This window comes from Bombina bombina, chromosome 3, assembly GCF_027579735.1.
Source record: "Bombina bombina isolate aBomBom1 chromosome 3, aBomBom1.pri, whole genome shotgun sequence".
Lineage (NCBI taxonomy): Eukaryota > Metazoa > Chordata > Amphibia > Anura > Bombinatoridae > Bombina > Bombina bombina.
The window spans coordinates 210,111,068-210,136,900 of record NC_069501.1 but is presented as its reverse complement, the minus strand read 5'-3'; the positions used below and the strand labels follow the sequence as shown (position 1 = coordinate 210,136,900).

Sequence of the window (25,833 nt, the reverse complement as noted above, 5' to 3'; positions counted from 1 at the left end):
ATAGCTTTAAAATGACACCCTGGAAGTGTCGCCGATCCACTGGGATCACCCGAAACCGCCACCCCTAGGACTGGGATTCTGTGGCTTCTATGGAGGTGCCGGTCGGTCTGGAGGGGCGGGAATGGCGGGAAAATTGAGGGATTATCCAGGTTCTTATCAAGATGAGCTGTGTGTATAAAAGGAGTGTATGTTTTACAATAAAGTCAGTTTCTGTTTCACCTGAATGCTAGTATGTCTAGTTATTTGGGTGGGCTCCTGCTAAAATCCCTTTCCATGTTTTACATAGCAGCCTGTTCCAGGCAGAGGAAGGACCCTCTGGCAGAGCTACCTAGTCTGGGTAGCCAGAGTCAGCCACAGGGTGGGACCCCGAGTACTGGTGCTGTTGGGCATCAGGGGTGGCTACAGGCTGTGGTCACTTGCCAGCTACATAGCTACAGTCGGCAGGGAGGAAGCAGGACCCTCTCTTCTTTAAGTTATCATATGATATAAATTAATGATCTTACCGGAATCATCGCCGTGGAACAGACACACAGCCTCTCAAGTTTGACAGTCTTGTAGCATCGCACCTGACATGGACTTGAGTGATAGAAGCAGGTAGCGAAACTCATCAACACTGATTGCTTAGGAGTTGATAATACGAGTCTGGATGGTTTCGCAGAAAGACTCTCCCTGCATCTCCAGACCCTAACATTCGTCAATGCTCTCACTGAGAGGCTGACAAGACTTAAAACTCCAGTCCCATAGCGAAGAGTACTCCATTAGAGACTACTCCGACACTTCTCTATCATCCTCCTGTGACGAAAGACAAGGAATGACTGGAGGATGAGGGGAGTGGGGGAGGTATTTAAGCCTTTTGCTGGGGTGTCTTTGCCTCCTCCTGGTGGCCAGGTTCTGTATTCCCACAAGTAAGGAGTGAAGCTGTGGACTCTCCTCATATTAAGATGGAAATGGTAGAAAAATTAAACTTCTAATTTTGCAACTTTCTAATATACTCCTATTTAGCACCTGGGTAGAGCTTGCCGATTGGTGCATAAATGTAGCCACCAATCAGCAAGCGCTACCAAGGTGCTGAACCAAAAATGGTCTGGCTCCTAAGCTTACATTCTTGCTTTTTTTAAATAAAGATAATAAAAACAGAATTTATGCTTACCTGATAAATTACTTTCTCCAACGGTGTGTCCGGTCCTTGGCGTCATCCTTACTTGTGGGATATTCTCTTCCCCAACAGGAAATGGCAAAGAGTCCCAGCAAAGCTGGCCATATAGTCCATCCTAGGCTCCGCCCACCCCAGTCATTCGACCGACGGACAGGAGGAAATATATATAGGAGAAACCATATGGTACCGTGGTGACTGTAGTTAGAGAAAATAATTAATCAGACCTGATTAAAAAACCAGGGCGGGCCGTGGACCGGACACACCGTTGGAGAAAGTAATTTATCAGGTAAGCATAAATTCTGTTTTCTCCAACATTGGTGTGTCCGGTCCACGGCGTCATCCTTACTTGTGGGAACCAATACCAAAGCTTTAGGACACGGATGAAGGGAGGGAGCAAATCAGGTTACCTAAACGGAAGGCACCACAGCTTGCAAAACCTTTCTCCCAAAAATAGCCTCCGAAGAAGCAAAAGTATCAAATTTGTAAAATTTGGCAAAATTGTGCAGTGAAGACCAAGTCGCTGCCTTACATATCTGGTCAACAGAAGCCTCGTTCTTGAAGGCCCATGTGGAAGCCACAGCCCTAGTGGAGTGAGCTGTGATTCTTTCAGGAGGCTGCCGTCCGGCAGTCTCATAAGCCAATCGGATGATGCTTTTAAGCCAAAAGGAAAGAGAGGTAGAAGTCGCTTTTTGACCTCTCCTTTTACCAGAATAAACAACAAACAAGGAAGATGTTTGTCTGAAATCTTTTGTAGCCTCTAAATAGAATTTTAGAGCACGGACTACGTCCAAATTGTGTAACAAACGTTCCTTCTTTGAAACTGGATTCGGACACAAAGAAGGTACTATCTCCTGGTTAATATTTATGTTAGAAACAACCTTAGGAAGAAAACCAGGCTTAGTACGCAAAACCACCTTATCTGCATGGAACACCAGATAGGGCGGAGAACACTGCAGAGCAGATAACTCTGAAACTCTTCTAGCAGAAGAAATTGCAACCAAAAACAAAACTTTCCAAGATAGTAACTTAATATCTATGGAATGTAAAGGTTCAAACGGAACCCCTTGAAGAACTGAAAGAACTAGATTTAGACTCCAGGGAGGAGTCAAAGGTCTGTAAACAGGCTTGATCCTAACCAGAGCCTGAACAAATGCTTGAACATCTGGCACAGCTGCCAGTCTTTTTTGTAGTAAGACAGATAAAGCAGATAATCCTTTCTCCAAACCTTCTTGTAGAAAGGAGAGAATCTTAGGAATTTTTATCTTATTCCATGGGAATCCTTTGGATTCACACCAACAGATATATTTTTTCCATATTTTATGGTAAATTTTTCTAGTTACCGGTTTTCTGGCCTGAACCAGAGTATCTATCACAGAATCAGAAAACACATGCTTCGATAGAATCAAGCGTTCAATCTCCAAGCCGTCAGCTGGAGGGAGACCAGATTTGGATGTTCGAATGGACCCTGAACAAGAAGGTCCTGTCTCAAAGGTAGCTTCCATGGTGGAGCCGATGACATATTCACCAGGTCTGCATACCAAGTCCTGCGTGGCCACGCAGGAGCTATCAAGATCACTGAGGCCCTCTCCTGATTGATCCTGGCTACCAGCCTGGGAATGAGAGGAAACGGTGGAAATACATAAGCTAGGTTGAAGGTCCAAGGTGCTACTAGTGCATCTACTAGAGTCGCCTTGGGATCCCTGGATCTGGACCCGTAGCAAGGAACCTTGAAGTTCTGATGAGACGCCATCAGATCCACGTCTGGAATGCCCCACAATTGAGTTATTTGGGCAAAGATCTCCGGATGGAGTTCCCACTCCCCCGGATGGAATGTCTGACGACTCAGAAAATCCGCCTCCCAGTTTTCCACTCCTGGGATGTGGATCGCAGACAAGTGGCAGGAGTGATCCTCCGCCCATTGAATTATTTTGGTCACTTCTTTCATCGCCAGGGAACTCCTTGTTCCCCCCTGATGATTGATATATGCAACGGTCGTCATGTTGTCTGATTGGAACCTTATGAATTTGGCCTTTGCTAGTTGAGGCCAAGCTCTGAGAGCATTGAATATCGCTCTCAGTTCCAGAATGTTTATCGGGATAAGAGACTCTTCCCGAGACCATAGACCCTGAGCTTTCAGGGATTCCCAGACCGCGCCCCAGCCCACTAGACTGGCGTCGGTCGTGACAATGACCCACTCTGGTCTGCGGAAGCTCATTCCCTGGGACAGATGGTCCAGGGTCAGCCACCAACGGAGTGAATCTCTGGTCTTTTGATCTACTTGAATCATTGGAGACAAGTCTGTATAATCCCCATTCCACTGTTTGAGCATGCACAGTTGTAATGGTCTTAGATGAATTTGTGCAAAAGGAACTATGTCCATTGTTGCAACCATCAACCCTACTACTTCCATGCACTGCGCTATGGAAGGACGAGGAACAGAATGAAGCACATGACAAGAGCTTAGAAGTTTTGATTTTCTGACCTCTGTCAGAAAAATCCTCATTTCTAAGGAATCTATTATTGTTCCCAAGAAGGGAACTCTTTTCGACGGAGACAGAGAACTTTTTTCTATGTTCACCTTCCATCAGTGTGATCTGAGAAAGGCTAGAACGATGTCCGTATGAGCCTTTGCTTTTGACAGGGACGACGCTTGTATTAGAATGTCGTCCAAGTAAGGTACTACTGCAATGCCCCTCGGTCTTAGAACCGCTAGAAGGGACCCTAGCACCTTTGTGAAAACCCTTGGAGCAGTGGCTAACCCGAATGGGAGGGCCACAAACTGGTAATGCTTGTCCAGAAAAGCGAACCTTAGGAACTGATGATGTTCTTTGTGGATAGGAATATGTAGGTACGCATCCTTTAGATCCACGGTAGTCATAAATTGACTTTCCTGGATAGTGGGTAGAATCGTTCGAATGGTTTCCATCTTGAACGATGGTACCCTGAGAAATTTGTTTAGGATCTTCAAATCCAAAATTGGTCTGAAAGTTCCCTCTTTTTTGGGAACTACGAACAGATTGGAATAAAATCCCATTCCTTGTTCCTTTATTGGAACTGGGTGTATCACTCCCATCTTTAACAGGTCTTCTACACAATGTAAGAATGCCTGTCTCTTTATTTGGTTTGAGGATAAGTGAGACATGTGGAACCTTCCCCTTGGGGGTAGTTCCTTGAATTCCAGGAGATAACCTTGAGAAACTATTTCTAGCGCCCAGGGATCCTGAACATCTCTTGCCCAAGCCTGAGCAAAGAGAGAGAGTCTGCCCCCCACTAGATCCGGTCCCGGATCGGGGGCTACTCCTTCATGCTGTTTTGTTAGCAGTGGCAGGCTTCTTGGCCTGCTTACCCTTGTTCCAGCCTTGCATCGGTTTCCAGGCTGGTTTGGGTTGTGAGGCATTACCCTCTTGCTTAGAGGATGCAGAATTAGAGGCCGGTCCGTTCCTGAAATTGCGAAAGGGACGAAAATTAGACTTATTTTTAGCCTTAAAAGACCTATCTTGTGGAAGGGCGTGGCCCTTTCCCCCCAGTGATGTCTGAAATAATCTCTTTCAATTCTGGTCCAAATAGAGTTTTACCTTTGAAAGGGATGTTAAGCAATTTTGTCTTGGATGACACATCCGCTGACCAAGACTTTAGCCAAAGCGCTCTGCGCGCCACGATAGCAAACCCTGAATTTTTCGCCGCTAATCTAGCTAATTGCAAAGAGGCATCTAAAATAAAAGAGTTAGCCAATTTAAGTGCGTGAACTCTGTCCATAACCTCCTCATATGGAGTCTCTCTACTGAGCGACTTTTCTAGTTCCTCGAACCAGAACCACGCTGCTGTAGTGACAGGAACAATGCACGAAATTGGTTGTAGAAGGTAACCTTGCTGTACAAAAATCTTTTTAAGCAAACCTTCCAATTTTTTATCCATAGGATCTTTGAAAGCACAACTATCTTCGATAGGAATAGTAGTGCGTTTGTTTAGAGTAGAAACTGCCCCCTCGACCTTAGGGACTGTCTGCCATAAGTCCTTTCTGGGGTCGACCATAGGAAATAATTTCTTAAATATAGGGGGGGGGGAACAAAAAGGTATGCCGGGCTTTTCCCACTCCTTATTTACTATGTCCGCCACCCGCTTGGGTATAGGAAAAGCGTCTGGGTGCACCGGAACCTCTAGGAACTTGTCCATCTTGCATAATTTCTCTGGAATGACCAAGTTGTCACAATCATCCAGAGTAGATAACACCTCCTTAAGCAGTGCGCGGAGATGTTCTAATTTAAATTTAAATGTCACAACATCAGGTTCAGCTTGATGAGAAATTTTTCCTGAATCTGAGATTTCTCCATCTGACAAAACCTCCCTCATGGCCCCTTCAGATTGGTGTGAGGGTATGACAGAACAATTATCATCAGCGCCCTCTTGCTCTTCAGTGTTTAAAACAGAGCAATCGCGCTTTCTCTGATAAGTAGGCATTTTGGATCAAATATTTGCTATGGAGTTATCCATTACAGCCGTTAATTGTTGCATGGTAATAAGCATTGGCGCACTAGATGTACTAGGGGCCTCCTGCGTGGGCAAAACTGGTGTAGACACAGTAGGAGATGATGTAGTATCATGTTTACTCCCCTCATCTGAGGAATCATCTTGGGCAATTTCATTATCTGTGGCAGTACTGTCCTTACTTTGTTTGGACGCTATGGCACAATTATCACATAAATTTAAATGGGGAGACACATTGGCTTTCATACATATAGAACATAGCTTATCTGAAGGTACAGACATGTTAAACAGGCTTAAACTTGTCAACAAAGCACAAAAAACGTTTTAAAACAAAACCGTTACTGTCTCTTTAAATTTTAAACAGAAAACACTTTATTACTGAATATGTGAAAAAGTATGAAGGAATTGTTAAAAAATTACCAATATTTCACCACAGTGTCTTAAAGCATTAATAGTATTGCACACCAAATTTCAGAGCTTTAACCCTTAAAATAACGGAACCGGAGCCGTTTATAAATTTAACCCCTATACAGTCCCAGCTATAGTCTTTGCTGAGACCCAACCAAGCCCAGAGGGGAATACGATACCAATTGACGCCTTCTAGAAGCTTTTCCAGCAATTTTTAGATCCTCACACATGCATCTGCATGCCCTGCTCTCAAAAAACAACTGCGCAGTAATGGCGCGAAAATGAGGCTCAGTTTTTTTAACTAGAAAGGCTCCCTGACTGGAAAAGGTGTCTAACACAGTGCCTGCCGTTTAATAAACGTTCCCCAAGATTATAAATGCAAATTGTCAGCCTAAATCTGAATAAAATGCCCAAATAAAGCAATCGATTTAGCCCATAAAAATGTCTACCAGTTTTTTAGCCCATAATAAGCCCTTTATTCTGTTTGTTTGACTAAGAAAATGGCTTACCGGTCCCCATGAGGGGGAATGACAGCCTTCCAGCATTACATGGTCTTGTTAGAAATATGGCTAGTCATACCTTAAGCAGAAAAGTCTGCTAACTGTTTCCCCCAACTGAAGTTACTTCATCTCAACAGTCCTATGTGGAAACAGCAATCGATTTTAGTTACTGTCTGCTAAAATCATCTTCCTCTCACAAACAGAAATCTTCATCCTTTTCTGTTTCAGAGTAAATAGTACATACCAGCACTATTTTAAAATAACAAACACTTGATAGAAGAATAAAAACTACATTTAAACACCAAAAAACTCTTAACCATCTCCGTGGAGATGTTGCCTGTGCAACGGCAAAGAGAATGACTGGGGCGGGCGGAGCCTAGGAGGGACTATATGGCCAGCTTTGCTGGGACTCTTTGCCATTTCCTGTTGGGGAAGAGAATATCCCACAAGTAAGGATGACGCCGTGGACCGGACACACCAATGTTGGAGAAAAGAAGAAAAATTGATAATAGGAATACATTAAAAAATTGCTTAGAGCCAAAACTGCACGCTCTATCTGAATCATGAAAGTTTAATTTTGACTAGACTATCCCTTTAAGAAAAAATAGCTGCCTTGCAAAGTTCAACAACTGAAGCCTCATTCCTAATAGGCCAAGAAATGGAAGTCTCAAGCAAGAAGACAAAGAAATGGCAGAAGCTTACTGCCCTTTCCTGAAACCAGAAAATAATAAAAAATAGAAGTTTGTCTGAAAACTATAGTAGTGCCAATATAATACTTTGACCCCTTAAACTCCTAAAGGGATACTAAATCCAAAAATGTTATTTAAAGGGACAGTCTACACAAAATGTTTTATTGTTTAACCCCTTAGTGACCAGAGCACTTTTCCATTTTCTGTCCGTTTGGGACCAAGGCTATTTTTACATTTCTGCGGTGTTTGTGTTTAGCTGAAATTTTCCTCTTACTCATTTACTGTACCCACACATATTATATACAGTTTTTCTCGCCATTAAATGGACTTTCTAAAAATACCATTATTTTCATCATATCTTATCTTATTTACTATAAAAAAAATTATAAAATATGAGGAAAAATGGAAAAAAACACACTTTTTCTAACTTTGAACCCCAAAATCTGTTACATATCTACAACTACCAAAAAACACCCATGCTAAATTGTTTCTAAATTTTGTCCTGAGTTTAGAAATACCCAATGTTTACATCTTCTTTGCTTTTTTTGTAACTTATAGGGCCATAAATACAAGTAGCACTTTGCTATTTTCAAACCATTTTTTTTCAAAATTAACGCTAGTTACATTAGAACACTAATATCTTTCAGGAATCCCTGAATATCCATTGACATGTATATATTTTTTTTTAGAAGACATCCCAAATTATTGATCTAGGCCCATTTTGGTATATTTCATGCCACCATTTCACCGCCAAATGCGATCAAATACAAAAAATTGTTCACTTTTTCACAAATTTTTTCACAAACTTTCAGTTTCTCACTGAAATTATTTACATACTGCTTGTGCAATTATGGCATAAATGGTTGTAAATTCTTCTCTGGGATCCCCTTTGTTCAGAAATAGCAGACATATATGGCTTTGGCATTGCTTTTTGGTAATTAGAAGGCCGCTAAATGCCACTGCGCACCACACGTGTATTATGCCCAGCAGTGAAGGGGTTAATTAGGGAGCATGTAAGGAGCTTTTTGGGGTAATTTTAGCTTTAGTGTAGTGTAGTAGACAACCCCAAGTATTGATCTAGGCCCATTTTGGTATATTTCATGCCACCATTTCACCGCCAAATGCGATCAAATTAAAAAAAACGTAAAATTTTTCACAATTTTAGGTTTCTCACTGAAATAATTTACAAACAGCTTGTGCAATTATGGCACAAATGGTTGTAAATGCTTCTCTGGGATCCCCTTTGTTCAGAAATAGCAGACATATATGACTTTGGAGTTGCTTTTTGGTAATTAGAATGCTGCTAAATGGCGCTGCGCATCACACGTGTATTATGGCTAGCAGTGAAGGGGTTAATTAGGTAGCTTGTAGGGAGCTTGCAGGGTTAATTTTAGCTTTAGTGTAAAGATCAGCCTCCCACCTGAAACATCAGACCCCCTGATCCCTCCCAAACATCTCTCTTCCCTCCCCTACCCCACAAATGTCCCCGCCATCTTAAGTACTGGCAGAAACTCTGCCAGTACTAAAATAAAAGGTATATTTGGGCTTTTTTGTGCATTTTTTGTTAGCATATTTACATATGCTTCTGTGTAGGGATCCCCCTTAGCCCCCAACTTCACTGATCCCCCACTAAACAGCTCTCTAACCCTCCCCCTCTGACTTAATGTGCGCCATCTTGGGTACTGGCAGCTGTCTGCCAGTACCCAGTTTAGTGAAAAAAAATGCTTTTTTTTAAATAAAATATGTCCCTTTTCTGTAGTGTAGCTCCCCCCCCCCCCCAAGACCAACCCCCCACCCCTTCCAGATCCCTTAGATGGTTTTGAAAAAAAGTTTATTTCATTTTTTTTTTACTTTTACTTTTTTACTTTTCTGTAGTGTAGCGGTTCCCACCCGCTCCCGCCCCGTGCACGCGCCCGCCCGCCACCCCCCGTGCACGCGCGCGCCCCCGACGGTCCCGATCCCGATCCCGCCCCCCGTGACGTCACGCGCAACACAGATGGCCGCCCACCCGCCTCCCAATTCGGCTCCCACCCACCAACGATACCGGCCATCGATGTCCGGTGCAGAGAGGGCCACAGAGTGGCTCTCTCTGCATCGGATGGCCATGTATGGTTATTGCAGGATGCCTCCATATCGAGGCATCACTGCAATAACCGGAAAGCAGCTGGAAGCGAGCAGGATCGCTTCCAGCTGCTTTCCACACCGAGGACGTGCAGGGTACGTCCTCAGGCGTTAACTGCCTTTTTTTTGAGGACGTACCCTGCACGTCCTCGGTCATTAAAGGGCCACTAAACCCCAAAATCTTTCTTTCATGATTCAGATAGAGAATAGAAATTTAAACAACATTACAATTTACTTCCATTATTTATTTTGCTTCATTTTTTAAATATCCTTAGTTGAAGAAAAAGCAATGCACATGGTGAGCCAATCACACGAGGCTTCTATGTGCAGCAACCAATCAGCAGCTAGTGAGCATATCTAGATATGCTTTTCATCAAAGAATATCAAGAGAATGAAACAAATTAGATAATATAAGTAAATTATAAAGATGTTTAAAATTGCATTATCTTTCTAAATCATAAAAGAAAAAATGTGGGTGGCATGTCCCTTTAAGGGGTTAAAGGGACAGTCTAGGCCAAAATAAACTTTCATGATTCAGATAGCGCATGTAATTTTAAACAATTTTCCAATTTACTTTTATCACCAATTTTGCTTTGTTCTCTTGGTATTCTTAGTTGAAAGCTTAACCTAGGAGGTTCATATGCTAATTTCTTAGGCCTTGAAGCCCACCTTTTTCAGATTGCATTTTAACAGTTTTTCACCACTAGAGGGTGTTAGTTCACGTATTTCATATAGATAACACTGTGCTCGTGCACAAGAAGTTATCTGGGAGCAGACACTGATTGGCTAGACTGCAAGTCTGTCAAAAGAACTGAAAAAAGGGGCAGTTTGCAGAGGCTTAGATACAAGATAATCACAGAGGTTAAAAGTATATTATTATAACTGTGTTGGTTATGCAAAACTGGGGAATGGGTAATAAAGGGATTATCTATCTTTTAAAACAATAACAATTATGGTGTAGACTGTCCCTTTAAAAAGATAGATAATGCCTTTATTATTATTGGTCATTTGTAGAGCGGTAACAGATTCCGCAGTGCTTACTACTCATTCCAAAGCTTTGCACAACCAACATTGTTAGATTAATATAGTTTATAACATTTAAACCTCTAAATGTCTGCACGTTTCAAAGGCTCTGTTGACAGCCTCTTAATCACATGCTTTTGTATTTGCTTTTCACAATAGGAGAATGCTAGTTCATGTGGGCCATATAGATAAGAACGCCCGGGAAGTTATTTAAGAATTAGCACAACACAGTACTAAATGCGACTCAATAGATTTTAAATAGTCAGTCATGTGACCAGGGGGGCTGTCAGAAGATGCTTAGATACAAGGTAATCACAGAGGTAAAAAGTATACTAATATAACTGTTGCTTGTGCAAAACTGGGGAATGGGTTATAAAGGGATTATCTATCTTTTAAAACAAAAGTTCTAATGTAGACTGTTCCTTTAATGATTCAGATAGAGCATGCAATTGTAAGAAACTTTCTAATTTACTCCTATTATCAATTTTTCTTCGTTCTCTTGCTATATTTATTTAAAAAGCAGGAATGTAAAGCTTAGGAGCCGGCCCCATATTTGGCTGAGAGCCTTGTTTACGCTTGCTTATTGGTTGGCTGAATGTCGTCACAAGGGACAGAGAAGTCTTCCCAAAAAGCTCACTCCTGAAAATGAAATGCATAAATTTAACAGAAATTAGTCTATACCAAGAACAAAGTTCAGGACAACTCCCTTATAGTCAGGGAACTGCTAGTTCCTTCTTGATGATAGAAGTAAGCCACTACTGTGACATTGTTAGATTGGAAACGCAGATGTGTCTCTACGAAACTACGAAGGAAAAAAACTTAAGTTTACAACAAGCTGTTTATAACGACACCTAGTAATATAATCTTGGTATGAAGAGAGAACTCTTTGGAAAAATGATTCTCCAACCATGCTCTTAAAAAAACAACAAGAGTCTGTTGGTATGAGATACAGCTAAATGAAGCCTTACCAATTTATCATCCAGGAAATTTAACAACGAAATACTCTGAGCTCTAATAACAGACAGGAGCGTTCACAGAATTTTCGAAAATAAATTCTGAGAACAGCAGCCAGACCAAACAGAAGAACAACAAAATGAAAACGCTTGTCCAGGAATGCAATTCTTAGAAACTGATGAAGATCCCTGTTGATAGGGATATGAAGATAAACACCCATAAAATCTACTGTAGATATAACCTGCCCTTGTAGAACACAAGGTAGAATAGTCCTAATTGTCTCCATCCAGGGGTGTATTAACCTAGGGCGGCAGATTATGGGGGCAGCACTTTAGCAGTGTGTGTTGTGACTTCTGACAGCTGTTCAGGGTTTAGTTGTTAACAAACGGCACCAATCACTATTTCAGTCACATCAAAGAGCCCCAGAGCTCCCCTGGCACAGCAAGCAGCAATGACCTGAAGACTTTGAAGTATGTTTGCTTGTGCGCATATCGCTTGGTAAGATATTTTGACAGTTTACAAGAGGACAGTGCATGCGTTGCGCCTCACCTCAGACATCGCACTTACAAAGCAGGAGATCCTGTACACTCACACTATAATAACACGGAATAATGGAAACTTTAGAGCAAATACCCATTCTTCCTTATTATTGCGTGACTGACTATACAGGCTGTCCTGCTTTGTAAATCCAATATCCAAGGTGAGGGGCCACGCCTGCACTGTCAGCTTGTGCAAATGCCCTGAGAACGTTTCTCCTCCATCTAAATTTGCTAGTTGCTACCAGTCCCAGATGATTGCACTCGGCTACGTCACTGTATTCATGCGGAATGCATGAATACATTTTGCGCATGCGCAAATCAAAGTAGGAAATTTCAACAGGGTAGGATGTCAATATCTGTGCCACTGCCACATGATGCACTTCAGAAAAGGTAGGAGAACGGGGCTCTGGGGGTGGGCAGAGGCCATAAGAACCGGTACACCCAGGGTTGGACACAGGGGCCAATGACAGCACTGAGACAATGAGTCAATTACCCATCCAGGGCAGGCCGCTGAAGTGTTGAGAGGAGGTGGGTGCGCACTGCACAGGCATAAGTAAACAGTATATGGTGTATAGTTGTTACATGCTGTGCCACTGCCTAGCTATGTCATGTTGGTCGCTGTATCAAACTTCATAACGCTGTTTATCAGAGTCATGTTTGTTGTCTAGTTGTAACAGTATCACACTATGTCACGCTGCATATTTATATTTTATGATTTGTGACTGTGTAATATATGTAGAGGTGGTCTACTGTGCAGCTATTTCTCTCAATGTAATGCTGCCTAACTATGTGATGCTACATAGCTGTGTAAGGTGTGTAGTTGTGGCATGCTGTGTAGATGTATAACTCACTTTGCTAGCAGTGCCATATTGTACAGTACAGCTATGTAATAATTTAAGTATATATATATATATATATATATATATACACACACACACATATATATTGTATGCAGGTTTATTATCACATTATACCCTGACCAAAAAATATTATGGCCAAAAAACCTAAGAAGGGGGGGGGGGTGCTGAATTTTGAGTGCCTAAGGCAGCACAAAACCTAAATACAGCACTGTCTCCAATTTAAAAGAGAAACTTGTTTAAAGTCTTAAAATCCAGAACAATGACAATCAAAACCCTTGGATTGTTCCAACCTTGGAACTGGGGCAATTATTCCCATAAAATCAGATCTAAGACAAACAAAGTAGGCTTTTGCCTTTACTGGATTCTTCGGAACATGAAACAGAAGAAACTTTCCCCTGGGAAGCCTAGATTTGAAACTAAACCTGTATTCCCAGGAAACTATATTTAGTACACATGGATCTTGAACAGCTTAAAACCAAACCACCTGAAAAAAAAGTGTAATCTGCCTCCTACCAGAAGTTCTGGATTGGAGGCAATACTCTCATTCTGACTAAGTAAAGGAGGCAGGTATCTGAGACTGTTCAGACTTGATCCAATTTAAATTTGGCTTCCAGGAAAATCTGGAATAGCCCTGTTTCTGAATTAAAGGACTTTTTGTTCCTAGATTGACTAAAAAAAGAAAATGGATAGAAACCCTAATCTTAACCTTAGACTTCTTCTTCTGTGGGAGAAAAGCCCTTTTACCGTTAGCTTCCTATCCACAGAGTTTAGTTAAATTAGTGCTATTTTAGAGGTAGCCAAAGTAGAAATAGTCTCATTTACCTTAAGCATAGAGAAAAAAAAACTAGAATCCATGTTTGATCTAAGCAGAAAACATAAATTATGCTTACCTGATAATTTTATTTCCATTGTGGGTCGGAGAGTCCACGGCTTCATTCATTACTTGAGGGAAATTAAGAACCTGGCCACCAGGAGGAGACACCCCAGCCAAAGGCCCAAACACCTCCCCCACTCCCCTCACCCCCCCCCCCCCGTCATTCTGTCAAGGGAACAAGGAACAGTAGGAGAAATATTAGGGTATAAATGGTGCCAGAAGAATATATTAAATTTAGGTCTGTCCATCGGAGATACGGGCGTGGGCCGTGGACTCTCCTCCCCACGATGGAAATAAAATTACAGGTAAGCATAATTTATGTTTTCCATCTAAAGGGGAGGAGAGTCCACGGTTTCATTCATTACTTGTGGGAAACATATACCCAAGCTCTTAGAGGACACTGAATGAAACCGTGAGGGTAAAAGCAGACCCCTAATCTGAGGGCACCACAGCCTGTAGAACCTTTCTCCCAAAAAACAGCTTCTGCAGAAGCAAAAACGTCAAATTTGTAAAACTTAGTGAAGGTATGCAAGTAGGACCAGGTAGCCGCCATGCAAATCTGCTCCATAGAAGCCTCATTTTTGAAGGCCCAAGACGAAGCCACAGCTCTAGTTGAATGAGCCGTGATCCTCTGAGGAGGCTTATGTCCCGCTGTCTCATAGGCCCAACGGATCAAGCTCCTCAGCCAAAAAGACAAAGAAGTAGCAGACACCCTCTGACCCCTGCGCTTCCCTGAAAACACAACAAAAAGTGACTTAGATTGTCTGAAATCCTTTGTGGCCTGAAGATAGAATTTCAAAGCACGAACCACGTCCAGATTATGAAGTAACCACTCCTTAGGAGAAGAAGGGTTAGGACATAAAGAAGGAACAACTATCTCCTGATTGATGTTACGGTTAGACACCGCCTTGGGGAGAAACCCCAAGTCAGTGCGAAGAACAGCCTTATCCGCATGAAACACCAGATAAGGGGGCTCATATTGCAAGGCCGCCAGCTCAGAAACTCTGCATGCCGAAGCAATGGCCAACAGAAAGAGAACGTTCCATGAGAGAAGTTTTGTCAAGAGAATGCATAGGTTCAAACGGAACCTTCTGCAAGACCCTAAGTACCAAGTTTAAGCTCCAAGGGGGAGTAGTCTGCCTAAAAACAGGCCTGATTCGAGACAGAGGCTGAACAAAAATTTGGACGTCAGGGAGATCAGCGAGTCTCCTGTGCAACAGAACAGATAAAGCCGAAATTTGTTCTTTTAGGGAACTAGCGGCGAGACCCTTCTCCAGACCCTCTTGGAGAAAAGACAAAATCCTGGATACCCTCACCCTGTGCCAAGGGTAGCCATGACTCTCACACCAGGACAAGTAAGTCCTCCACAACTTATGATAGATGCGTCGAGTGACCGGCTTTCCTGCCTGAACTAGAGTGTCAATCACATTTTCAGCTATCCGACACTATCTTATGAAGAAATCCCAACTTAGAAGGAAGGACCACCTTATCTGCATGAAACATAAAGGTAAGGAGAACCAGATTGTAGAGCCGAAGTTCCGAGACTCTACAAGCAGAAGAAATATCGAGGAGAGAAAAAAACCTTCCCAAGATAATAACTTAATATCGACTGAATGCATAGGCTCAGAGAGACTGAAGTAAAAAAATCTAAGAACAAGGTTAAGACTCCAAGGATGAGCAAATTCTGATCAAGGCCTGAACAAAAAATTGAGCATCTGGTAGATCTGCCAAACGTTTGTATAAAAAAATAGACCGTGCAGAAACTGAACCTTCAGAATACTGACTGACAAACCTTTCTCCAGGTCATCTTGAAGAAAGGAAGTAATTCGGGGGATTCTCATCCGACTCCAAAATAAAATCTTAGATTCGCACCAATAAAAGTATTTACACCAAACTTATGGTAAATCTAACGAGTAATAGGTTACGAGCTCGGAGCATGGTAACAATGGCCTACTCAGAAACAAGAACAGCGCCTAGCTAAGACAAGGCATTCAATCTCCAAGCAGACAGCTTCAGAGAATATATATTTGGGTAGAGGAAGGAACTCTGAAGTAGACGGTCCTCCCCTGAGAGGCAACCCCCAAGGGGGAAAACATTACATCTTTACCAGATCTGCAAACCAGGTCTTGAGAGGCCAGACAGGAGCTAAGAGAATCACAGACGCTCTTCCCTGTGATACAAGCTAATACTTGAGGAAGGAGGAAAAACGGAGGGAACAAGGATGCTAGTTCAAAGAACCAAGGAACTGCTTGAGGATCTCTTTATCCTGACCGGGTAACTAGGGAGTTTGGCGTTTAAACGAGACGCCATGAAATCCAACTCTGGAACCCTCCATCTGAGGATTTTTCCTTGCAACTAATTCCCGATGGAGAGTCCACTCCCCTGGATGAAAAGTCTGCCTGCTCAGAAAGTCTGCTTCCCCGATGACCACCCCTGGAATGAGGATGGCAGAGAGGAAACAGTCATGAGATTCTGCCTACTGGAGAATACGAGTCACCGCCTTCACAGCTAAGGAACTCCAAGTTCCTCCCTGGTGGATGACGTATGCCACTGAGGAAAAGTTCTCAGAACGAAATCTGATAAATCAGACTTAACCTAGTTGAGGCCAAGCTGTATAACATTTAAGACTGTTCTCAGTTCCAAGATGTTGATTGGGAGAAAAGAATCACCTCGGGTCCAAAGACCCTAAGTCTTTAAAGAACCCTAATCTGCTTCCCAGCCCGACAGGCTGGCATTCGCGGACACAATCACCCAAGATGGTCTCAGGTAACAAGTTTCCTGAGACAGATGATCCTGAGAATCCACTAAAATAGAGAGTCTCTCGATATTGAGACTACGACTATCCTCTTAGAGAGATCTGAGAGGTCTCAGATCAAATGTCTGAGCAAGATAACTGTAGAGGACTCAGATGGATATGAGCAAAAAGGAATAAATCAATAACTCCCTACACTGAGTTATTGATGGATGTATAGAGGCCTGAAGTGAAATACAGGTAGCAAGAACTTTGAATTTCCTGAACTTCGTCAGAAAAAAAAAAATCTTCATAGACAGAGAATCTATGATCGTTCCCAAAAAGCATACCCTGGCATCTGGTACCAGGGACCTCTTCTCCAGATTCACATTCCACCAGAGTCACGAAGAGTGGACAACAGAGAATCCAAAAAAGATCTTACTAAATGAAAAATGGCACCTGAACCAAGATATTATCCATGTACGAAGCCACTGCAATGGCCTGAGATCTGATTATTGCCAGAAGAGCCCTTAGAACCTTCATAAAGATTTAAGGTTTAGTGACAAAGAAGGACCGCAACTTGGAAGTGTTTGTCCTGAAAGGCAAACCAAAGGAATTGCAAATGTTCTTTAGAATAGCAACATGAAGGAAACGTCCTTCAGGTCGATGATGGTCATGAACTGACCCTCCTAAACCCAAAGAATAGAACAGATAAACTCCCTTTTAAAGGATGAAATCTTGAGAAATTTGTTGAGACACTCGAGGTCTAGAATGGGTCAAAAAGTTTCCTCTTCCTGGGATACCACGAATAGGTAGGAAAAAATGATTGACCCTGTTTCGCCAGAGGAACTTGGACAATCACTCTGAGAGAAGTGAACACCTTTATGCAGTTTAATAACGCCTCTTTCTTTAACGGAGTTGTAGATAAACTTGATAGGAGAAATCTGCCTCAGGGAGTTAAAGATTTGAATCCTATACTGTATCCCTAAAGATACTTTAAGAGGGACATCCAGCGCTAGCAGCTGGATACGGACCAAAAATCTTTGAGATGCAGAGCCACAATCCAGATGTTGCGGCGGAAAACTTGGACCGCTAATGAAGCTAGTCAAAATCCAAAATGGCGATCAAATCCTTGAGCCATGAAAACATGTCACAGATAGAAATGAACAGATACTTTATCTGAGCCTGCGGATTTAACCGTGAAGAAAAACGGATGTACCGCAAAAATGAAATGTATAGATAGAGCAATACCATACCGCTCTAACAGAGCTGCTGGCTCGTACAACAACCTGAGCCATAAACAGTTACTGAACACGTGCACAATAAAATAAAAGAGCCCCTACAAAAGGAAGCACTTTTAAAAATCGATAACCACGGACCAAAGAGGCATAGAAGGATGGAAGGGAAAAGTCACCATGACACCCAGTCCCCACACACCATAAGTTCTGGGCTTGTGTTAAATTGCTCAGAAATGGAGCTCCAAAAATCCCTGTCCCTGACTTTAAAAAGTCATAAGCTACTCCCGCAATGTATCTGACCGCTAGCAGGGACCTGTAAAAAAAGAAAAAACAGAGTAACCAATTCTGGTTTTCTACAAAGGGGTAGCACTGATGTTAGAAGATAAGCAAAGACAACCTCGTCACCTTCTAAATGCTAATACCCACCATTACTCTTACTAAAGAGACTGACATGGACACAGCATAGCCCCAATCCTTGCTTGCAGGGAAAATTACCCACTAAAGGACTAAAGATCTTCAGACACCATCTTCGCACATCCTCCCTTGACAGAGGCAAAGAGAATGACTGGGAAATATGGGTAAGGGAAGTGACACTTAACAGCTTTGCTGAGGAGCTCTTTGCCGCCTCTTCCTCCACAAGTAATTGGAATGAAATCGTGGACTCTCCATGCCATAGGAAAGAAAACTGCTTTTCAGTAGATAGCTAATCCAGGATCTGACTATGTGGACTATAATCCAATAAAGAGGAGGCTAGGAAACAGTGCCCGAGACACATGTGGCAGGCCAGTGACTAACTCCCACTGGGTGGCATTGTGCCACTATCCAATACTCCATACATTTTCCTCTGTCGAAATCGTAGCTCTCTAAGGGGAAAATGGGCCTCAAATCGGTCTGAGAAGCCCACTCACAAAAGAACACATGGAGCGCCTACATTCTTCACCTTTCTCCTGGGGAGGCAAAGATTAGACTGGTTTACCAGTGAGGTGAGATAGTTTGTAATGGCTTTTGGAGATTTAAGAATCTTTGATCCTCCTAATGGCTAGGAGTGGAATTCCTAGGAGTAATGGGTCATGGACTCTTACCACCTTTATGAAAGAAATATTTTCAGCTATACAATGGCAGGGAAATGGAATTGATAATGATAGAAAAAATCACTTTAACACAACATTTGGTGGTAAAAAATGTAAATACAGTAACTCACCTTCCATAGGTGCTGATACTGCTCCCTCTCTCATAGACATATTCTGCTTAATATTTCCTTCCATTGCATCATAGTTTCTCTTAAGATTGACTTCTGCGGTCCTTGGACTCCTGGTACTCTCTCGCATGTTTTTCATGGCAGCTAAAAACATTGGCACAAAACATACATGATAAAATAATACACGCGTTATATACAAAGAAATATCTAATATCTAAAAAAGATAATTCTGTGATGAGAGTATATATATATATATATATATATATATATATATATATTATTCTTTATTTATAAAGCGCCAACAGATTCCACAGCGCTGTTCATATGTAACAAAGATAAAAGGACAGTACAATATGAGACACCAGACAAAATTTAACAAACAAATACAGGAGGAATTGGGAGCCCTGTTCCCGTGGGAACTTACAATCTAAATGGGTAGGAGGGTGAGAAACAGGAGGTGGGGGCTGCAAAGGTGGGAATGCTGTCAGTGTGAAATTAGAAGAGGGCAACTATTAGGCAAGTGGAATTCATTAGTTACTGATTTGGTTATAGGCTTCCCTGAACAAGGTGGTCTTTAGGGAGCGTTTAAAGGAGGAGAGGTTGGGGGAAAGTCTGACAGCTCGAGGAAGTGCGTTCCAGAGGGTTGGTGCCGCACGAGAGAAGTCCTGTAGTCTAGCATGAGAGGAGGTGATGGTACAAGAGGCAAGGAGTAGATCGTTGTTGGATCTTAGGGGACGGGCTGGAGTATATTTGTTGATGAGTGAGGACAGGTATGGGGGGGCTGCATTGGTAAGGGCTTTGTAGGTCAGAGTGAGAATTTTGAATTTAATTCTGCTGTGAATGGGGAGCCAGTGAAGGGACTCACAGAGGGGTGCGGCAGATACAGAGCGTCGGGATAGGTGGATTAGCCTAGCAGAGGCATTTAGGATGGATTGAAGGGGGGAGAGGCGGGAGAGAGGAAGGAAGGCCAGTTAGTAGGTTGTTACAGTAGTCAAGCCGGGAAATTACTAGGGAATGGATTAGCTGTTTAGTAGTTTCAGCACTCAGGAAAGGACGAATTTTGGAGATATTGCATAGGTGGTTACGACAGGATGAAGAGAGCGATTGGATGTGGGGTATGAAGGACAGATTGGAGTCGAGCGTAACTCCTAAGCAGCGGACTTGGGGTGATGGGGAGATAGTGGTGTCACCGACAGTGATAGTAAAGTTAGAAACTGGAGTAGAATTAGTTGGGGGATTAGAAGAAGCTCAGTCTTGGACATGTTGACTTTTAGATGGTGAGAGGCCATCCAGGAAGAAATGCCAGATAAGCAGTCGCTGATGTGGGAAAGGACAGAAGGAGAGAGTGCAGGGGTGGATAGGTAGATCTGAGTATCATCAGCATAGAGGTGATAGTTGAAGCCATAGCTACTGATAAGTTTATCCAGTGAGGAAGTATAAATAGAGAAAAGTAGAGGGCCTAGAACAGAGCCTTGAGGTACTCCAATAGACAGAGGCAGTGGAGAGGATGAGTCGCCAGCAAATGAGACAGAAAAGGACCTATTAGAGAGATAAGAGTGGATCCAGTGGATATATATATATATATATATATATATATATATATATATAAATATAAATCTGGGCTTCCTTCAAAATCTCTTGATAGTACTACCCACCAGTTATAAGTATAACAATCCAAACAAAGGCATAGAGAGGATGAAAGAAAGAAAAAATAACACCTAGGAAGAACATTTATTTTAAGTCAAGGAGTTTGGACACCCAACTGTGCAACACCCTCTGCTTTGAACAAACTCCAACATATTGTATAGAATAGTGGTTCTCAACCTATTCACCTCAAGGCCCGGTAAATTTTATCCGGGCCCAGTAGTCGTATTATATATATATATATATATATATATATATATATATATATATATATATATATATATATATATATATATATATATATATATATATATAAAATGAAGGCAAGAGCAAACACTGCACAGCCAATCCTTATGCTGGTACAATCAAGAGGGTTTATTGATATATATATATATATATATATATATATATATTGATATATATTAGGGCTGCAACTAACGATTATTTTCATAATCGATTAATCGGCCGATTATTTTTTCGATTAATCTAATCGGATAAAAAAAGAATCAATAATTGTTTCCTATATTTCAAATAAAATCCACACACTGAGTGATACAAATATAAACTTCAGACTAAAACTTTACATTAACACAACTGTTTGTCCAATTTTTAAGCAGCAGAGAACAGTTTTATAATTAAACAAAACAAAACCTGTTTGAAAAGAGGTAGAACTAGAAAGAGTTAGACTATCACTGTTAATAACATTCTGTTATTCACTCTTTCAGAAACTTTGCATTGAAATGCAAAAATCTCAACATGTCCACATGCTTCTGGCTAAGGCTGGTTCTCTGTTTGCAGCTATATTTCCTGCAGCAGAGAAAAGGCACTAAGATGGTGTTGAGGTGCTTGAGATGTATAAGTAGGGATTTGCCAATTTCACCAAAGTGGGATATTTATCTTTGTTAGCTCTTCACCAATGCAAACGGGTTTTCACCTTGGCAAGGGGCCTCTAAATAAAGTAACCCTTGACTTGATTCTTACATAAAAAATATCTTGAATATCTATATGCAATGGTAAATAACCAGCTATAATGTTAGGGGGAAATATCTAGTCCGCTCTAAAAATAACAGATATATACATATAGGTTGAATCTGGTACATATCATAATTTATTAAAAATATAAAAAAAAAACAATAAAAAACAAATCAAATGCGCTAAGGACTTTATATCAATAACAGGACAAAGCCGTAAACATTTATTTTTACAGTACATATAATCAGCAATAGCAAGCAATACGCTAATAATTGTGCAAAGAGATAATAGTGCACATCAATTTAAATAACTCCCATCAATCTAGGGCTAGGTGTAAATTACAAGCTTGGCACTATATCATGAAAAGCATAGTTCCAAATAACCGGATTTAATATAAACAATACAAATGATGACTATTATAGCTGGGTTGCACATAAGCCAGGGGTAGTTGTAAATGTATACTGTCCTGGAAAAGTGAAAAGTAAAATGTCTGTAGACGTCCTTTAGGCTAAGGACATAACCATAAAACACAATACCATGTGCAGGAGCTCATTGTAGTGAAGCAGCTGGTGTTGTGCACAGACCAACTAATTGCAAACCAACTAATCGATTAATCGATTAATTGTTGCAGCTCTAATATATATATATTGATTGAAATTCTGATACATGCACACAGTGCACACACACAGGTCTGCCGGTATTTCTTATGTGTAGAGCAGAGGGCCTGTCAGAGCTTGCAGTGGGGGTATGACAGGTTATCTTGGACTCTATCCAGGGTTTGGGTGTTGATTGTTACAACACTCCTATACCGGATTACAGGTATCCTACTAAATAAGGGTTATTTTGCCACTTGGAGGTAGAAGGCCAGTGTATTTGTATGTTTGTGTGGATTTTTGAAACTCCTCTATAAGTTTTTTCAATATGCGATTAATTTGTAAATTTTAATTTAATATTAAATCTTAGGTTTTAGAGACAGATGCACCCCAATCTCCCTTCCTTTCTTGGAATCTTTCTATGATCTTGCTGGACTCACGAGGAACCTCTGCAAGGAGAAGAGCTGAAGAGCTGGAGGAGGAGTACTGTCCCTTTGCTGTGTTGCTTTGCTGGACTGGCCTGCAGTTCTGCCTGAAAAGAGTGCAAAGGGTAAACTTTGCCGTGTGTCCTGCTTGAGAAAGTTCTCCAAGGGCTTGGAGTAGAGCTTGCCTCTTGTTGGAAGTCTCAGGGACACCAAAGACTTCAGTTTCCTAGACCTGCAGCACTGGGAACTATGTGTTGTGTGCTGTTCAAGAGGAGATATCACTGCGACGCCTCCACCGACGCCGCATTGCCCCGCGACCCTGGTCTCACCAACCCCGTCATCGGACGACTTCACTGAGCCGCTGCGAACTGTGGGCCCTGCACTCCGGAATCGCCTGCTCACACCGCAGCCTGGGCATCCCCGACGACGAAGCTCCTGCTGACACTGGCGCCGCTGCCTGCACCGTGGCCTGTGGACACCGCTCGTGAGGTACACGAAGCACCGTCCCGTACTGCAGCCCCGGCCCCCCGACGCCAGCACCATCGACTCCAATGTCCAGGCATCCCTGCCTGCACCGTGACCTGTGGACACCGCACATCGCACCGCCCCGCTTCACACCGCAGCCCTGGTCTCACAGACGCCGCTGGACGCCGTCACCGAGCCGCTGCCTGCACCGTAACCTGTGGGCACCGCACGTCGCATCGTCCCGCTTCGCACCCCCGACGCACCTGACTTTATCAGCCCGGAGTTCGATCCGCAACGCGTGTGAACACCAAGGGCCTGACGACTCCTGCACCCAGTCCGGAAGCAACGCCGCTCTCCGGAGCTCACCGTAAGGATCACGACACCCTGCAAATCCAAGGTACTGTTTGCGGGTCTTCCTGACACCGTAGCTGGCCCGCGACGCCGCGGCCGGCCTGAACTGTTGGTTTTGTGTATCACGACGCCGTGATAGCCCCAGGTTTAGCTATCGACTGCAAGGAACTGTGTTTTTGAATACATCTTGCAGCATTCATATTTTTATTACTGTATGCTGGATTTTTATCCTATTTGGTCTTGTTTTAAATATTGGCTATTTTTTTTCTAAAACTGGTGTGGTGCCCTTTTGTAGTGTTTTCACTGTGTGTTATGTGCAAATGCTTTACACATTGCTTCTGAGAGAAGCCTGCTGCTCGTGCCAAGCTACCAAGGGGGTGAGCAGGGGTTATCTGAGCGGGTATCTCCCTTATCCTAACTAGAGTGAGGGTCCCTTACTTGGACAGGGTGCAAACCGACTGCCAACTGGAGACCCCACATTTATAACCTTCTTCTTCTTTCATGCTGTCATAATACAATTGGAGTGGGTAGCACCATTGAGGGTAATCCTTAATTGTTACCTGAGGTTTCTAATATATACTACATAACCCTTGTTAATTAATTAGATAGTGCCAACTACATACAATTTTCTATACCACCAGCAGGACTGTCATGGCCCGGTACCAGTCTATGACCCGGCTGTTTAGAAATCAGGCTATAGAATAAATTCTATTCTATAGTGCATATCTTGAAAGGTTTTCAGTGACAAATTGTAAAGTGTTATATATAACATAGTTCACAAAAGTTTATTTCACTTTAATACTGTTGAATCCATGGGGATTTACAAATTGATCAGACATGATTAATTTCAAAATGTACTTTTAAGGTGTTTTAACGTTTAAATGGTATTGATCCTCTCTTGTAACATTAAGAACCCTTGTCTAAAAGCATGTGGAGAATTCATCCTGAGTGTGTATGCCATACCATGCCATGAGAGTGTGAAAGCCGGACAGATAGCTCATCGTGCTAATGCACTGTTATAGAGATCTGTGGCAACCCAAGGGTTGCAGGTTCGATCCCGGCAAGGTCCACTCAGCCTTTCATCCTTCCGAGGTCAGTAAAATGAGTACCATTAAGTTGGGTAATAATCATACCTGTTATCAGTGCAGCAAGTTGATTAAGTTTGAGGTTGTACGCTATACAATTATCCAATTATACAAATAGTAGAACAAATTCAATCGCACTGATGTCATATTCTAGAATAAAAATGATGAAAAATCTAATAAAAAAATTGCGTAATAAAAAGTACATATGAAAAACCCTATTGTTTCTTCATTGTTTAATAATTTAGTGGTCTGAGATTACTTCATCACACAAGATACAAGACAAGTGTATTTAAAAACAGACCATTGTTCTGCAGAAGGTTCCTTCTCGGAAAATACTACCTACCCGCCAAAACGCAAATGAAGGACAACCATGTATGGACGATTGGTTAAATAATTTGACAAATCTACAAGGGTAGAAACAACAGAGCTTGAAACCTCAACTGCAATATTTGCATACGAAAGCAGCCAAAAGGATAATTTATAACTACTACTAGCATAAGGGCCAATGTAACCTTCATCTATCACGGAGAAAAATAAATAAATCTTAGAACATTTGAATTTGGAATAAAATTAAAAAAAAATTGATAGTTGAACAAATTATATTTTTTTTATATTTTAAACTACCACTGCTGTACGTGACCTGGATTACTATGAAAGTGTTCCAGACTCATGTGGTTGTCATAGGAGACTATAAGAACCCCTAAAGTTGAGAAAAGGTAGAGCAAGGACCTTGTCAATTGAAACAATGACACAAGAAAAAAAAATTGTGTCACAGCAAATTCTGGAGTATGAACAGATTAATGTAGAACATGAACAACCCCTGAACAGACCAAAACGATCAAAAGCTCCTATTTAAAGACTAAAATAAAACTGAAAAGATAAACAACAGTTAAAAGAAGTCCTTAACAATCACCCAAAATGACTTCACTGCAAAGGGTTTCAAAAATCCTAAGAATGGGATCAGTTCTATCCAAGTCTCACTAACTCAGTTAAACTATAAACTGCCATATACAGTATATATATATATATATATATATATTCTATAATCGCGTTTGTAACGCGTCCGTCAGGTTCGCCAGTTGCGCATGCATCCTCAAAGGTATGTTGGCTGCGCGAGGCAGCCAAAGCAATGTTGGCTGCGCTGGGCAGCCAAAAGAATGTTGGCTGCGCTGGGCAGCCAAAAGAATGTTGGCTGCGCTGGGCAGCCAAAAGAATGTTGGCTGCGCTGGGCAGCCAAAAGAATGTTGGCTGCGCTGGGCAGCCAAAAGAATGTTGGCTGTGCTGGGCAGCCAAAAGAATGTTGGCCGCGCTGGGCAGCCAAAAGAATGTTGGCCGCGCTGGGCAGCCAAAAGAATGTTGGCTGCGCTGGGCAGCCAAAAGAATCCACCTGGATGCAGCGTAAAACAAACACGCAAGCGTCCGCACAAAATAACGAAAAAACACCCAACCGCCCGCACAAAATAACGAAAAAACACCCAACCGCCCGCACAAAATAACGAACACACACCCAACTGCCCGCAAA

At 42.1% G+C, this 25,833-nt stretch overlaps 1 protein-coding gene across 7 annotated transcripts in view; it reads right to left on the bottom strand.

Moving 5' to 3' along the window:
* Window positions 1-25,833, bottom strand: part of NCOR1 (nuclear receptor corepressor 1) — a 1,077,134-nt gene that overhangs the window by 189,196 nt on the left and 862,105 nt on the right. For all 7 annotated transcript variants that reach the window (XM_053706113.1, XM_053706112.1, XM_053706115.1 and 4 more), the window contains one exon: window positions 18,780-18,920. In XM_053706113.1, coding sequence (XP_053562088.1) covers window positions 18,780-18,920 — 141 coding nt within the window. The remainder of the gene's footprint in view (window positions 1-18,779; window positions 18,921-25,833) is intronic.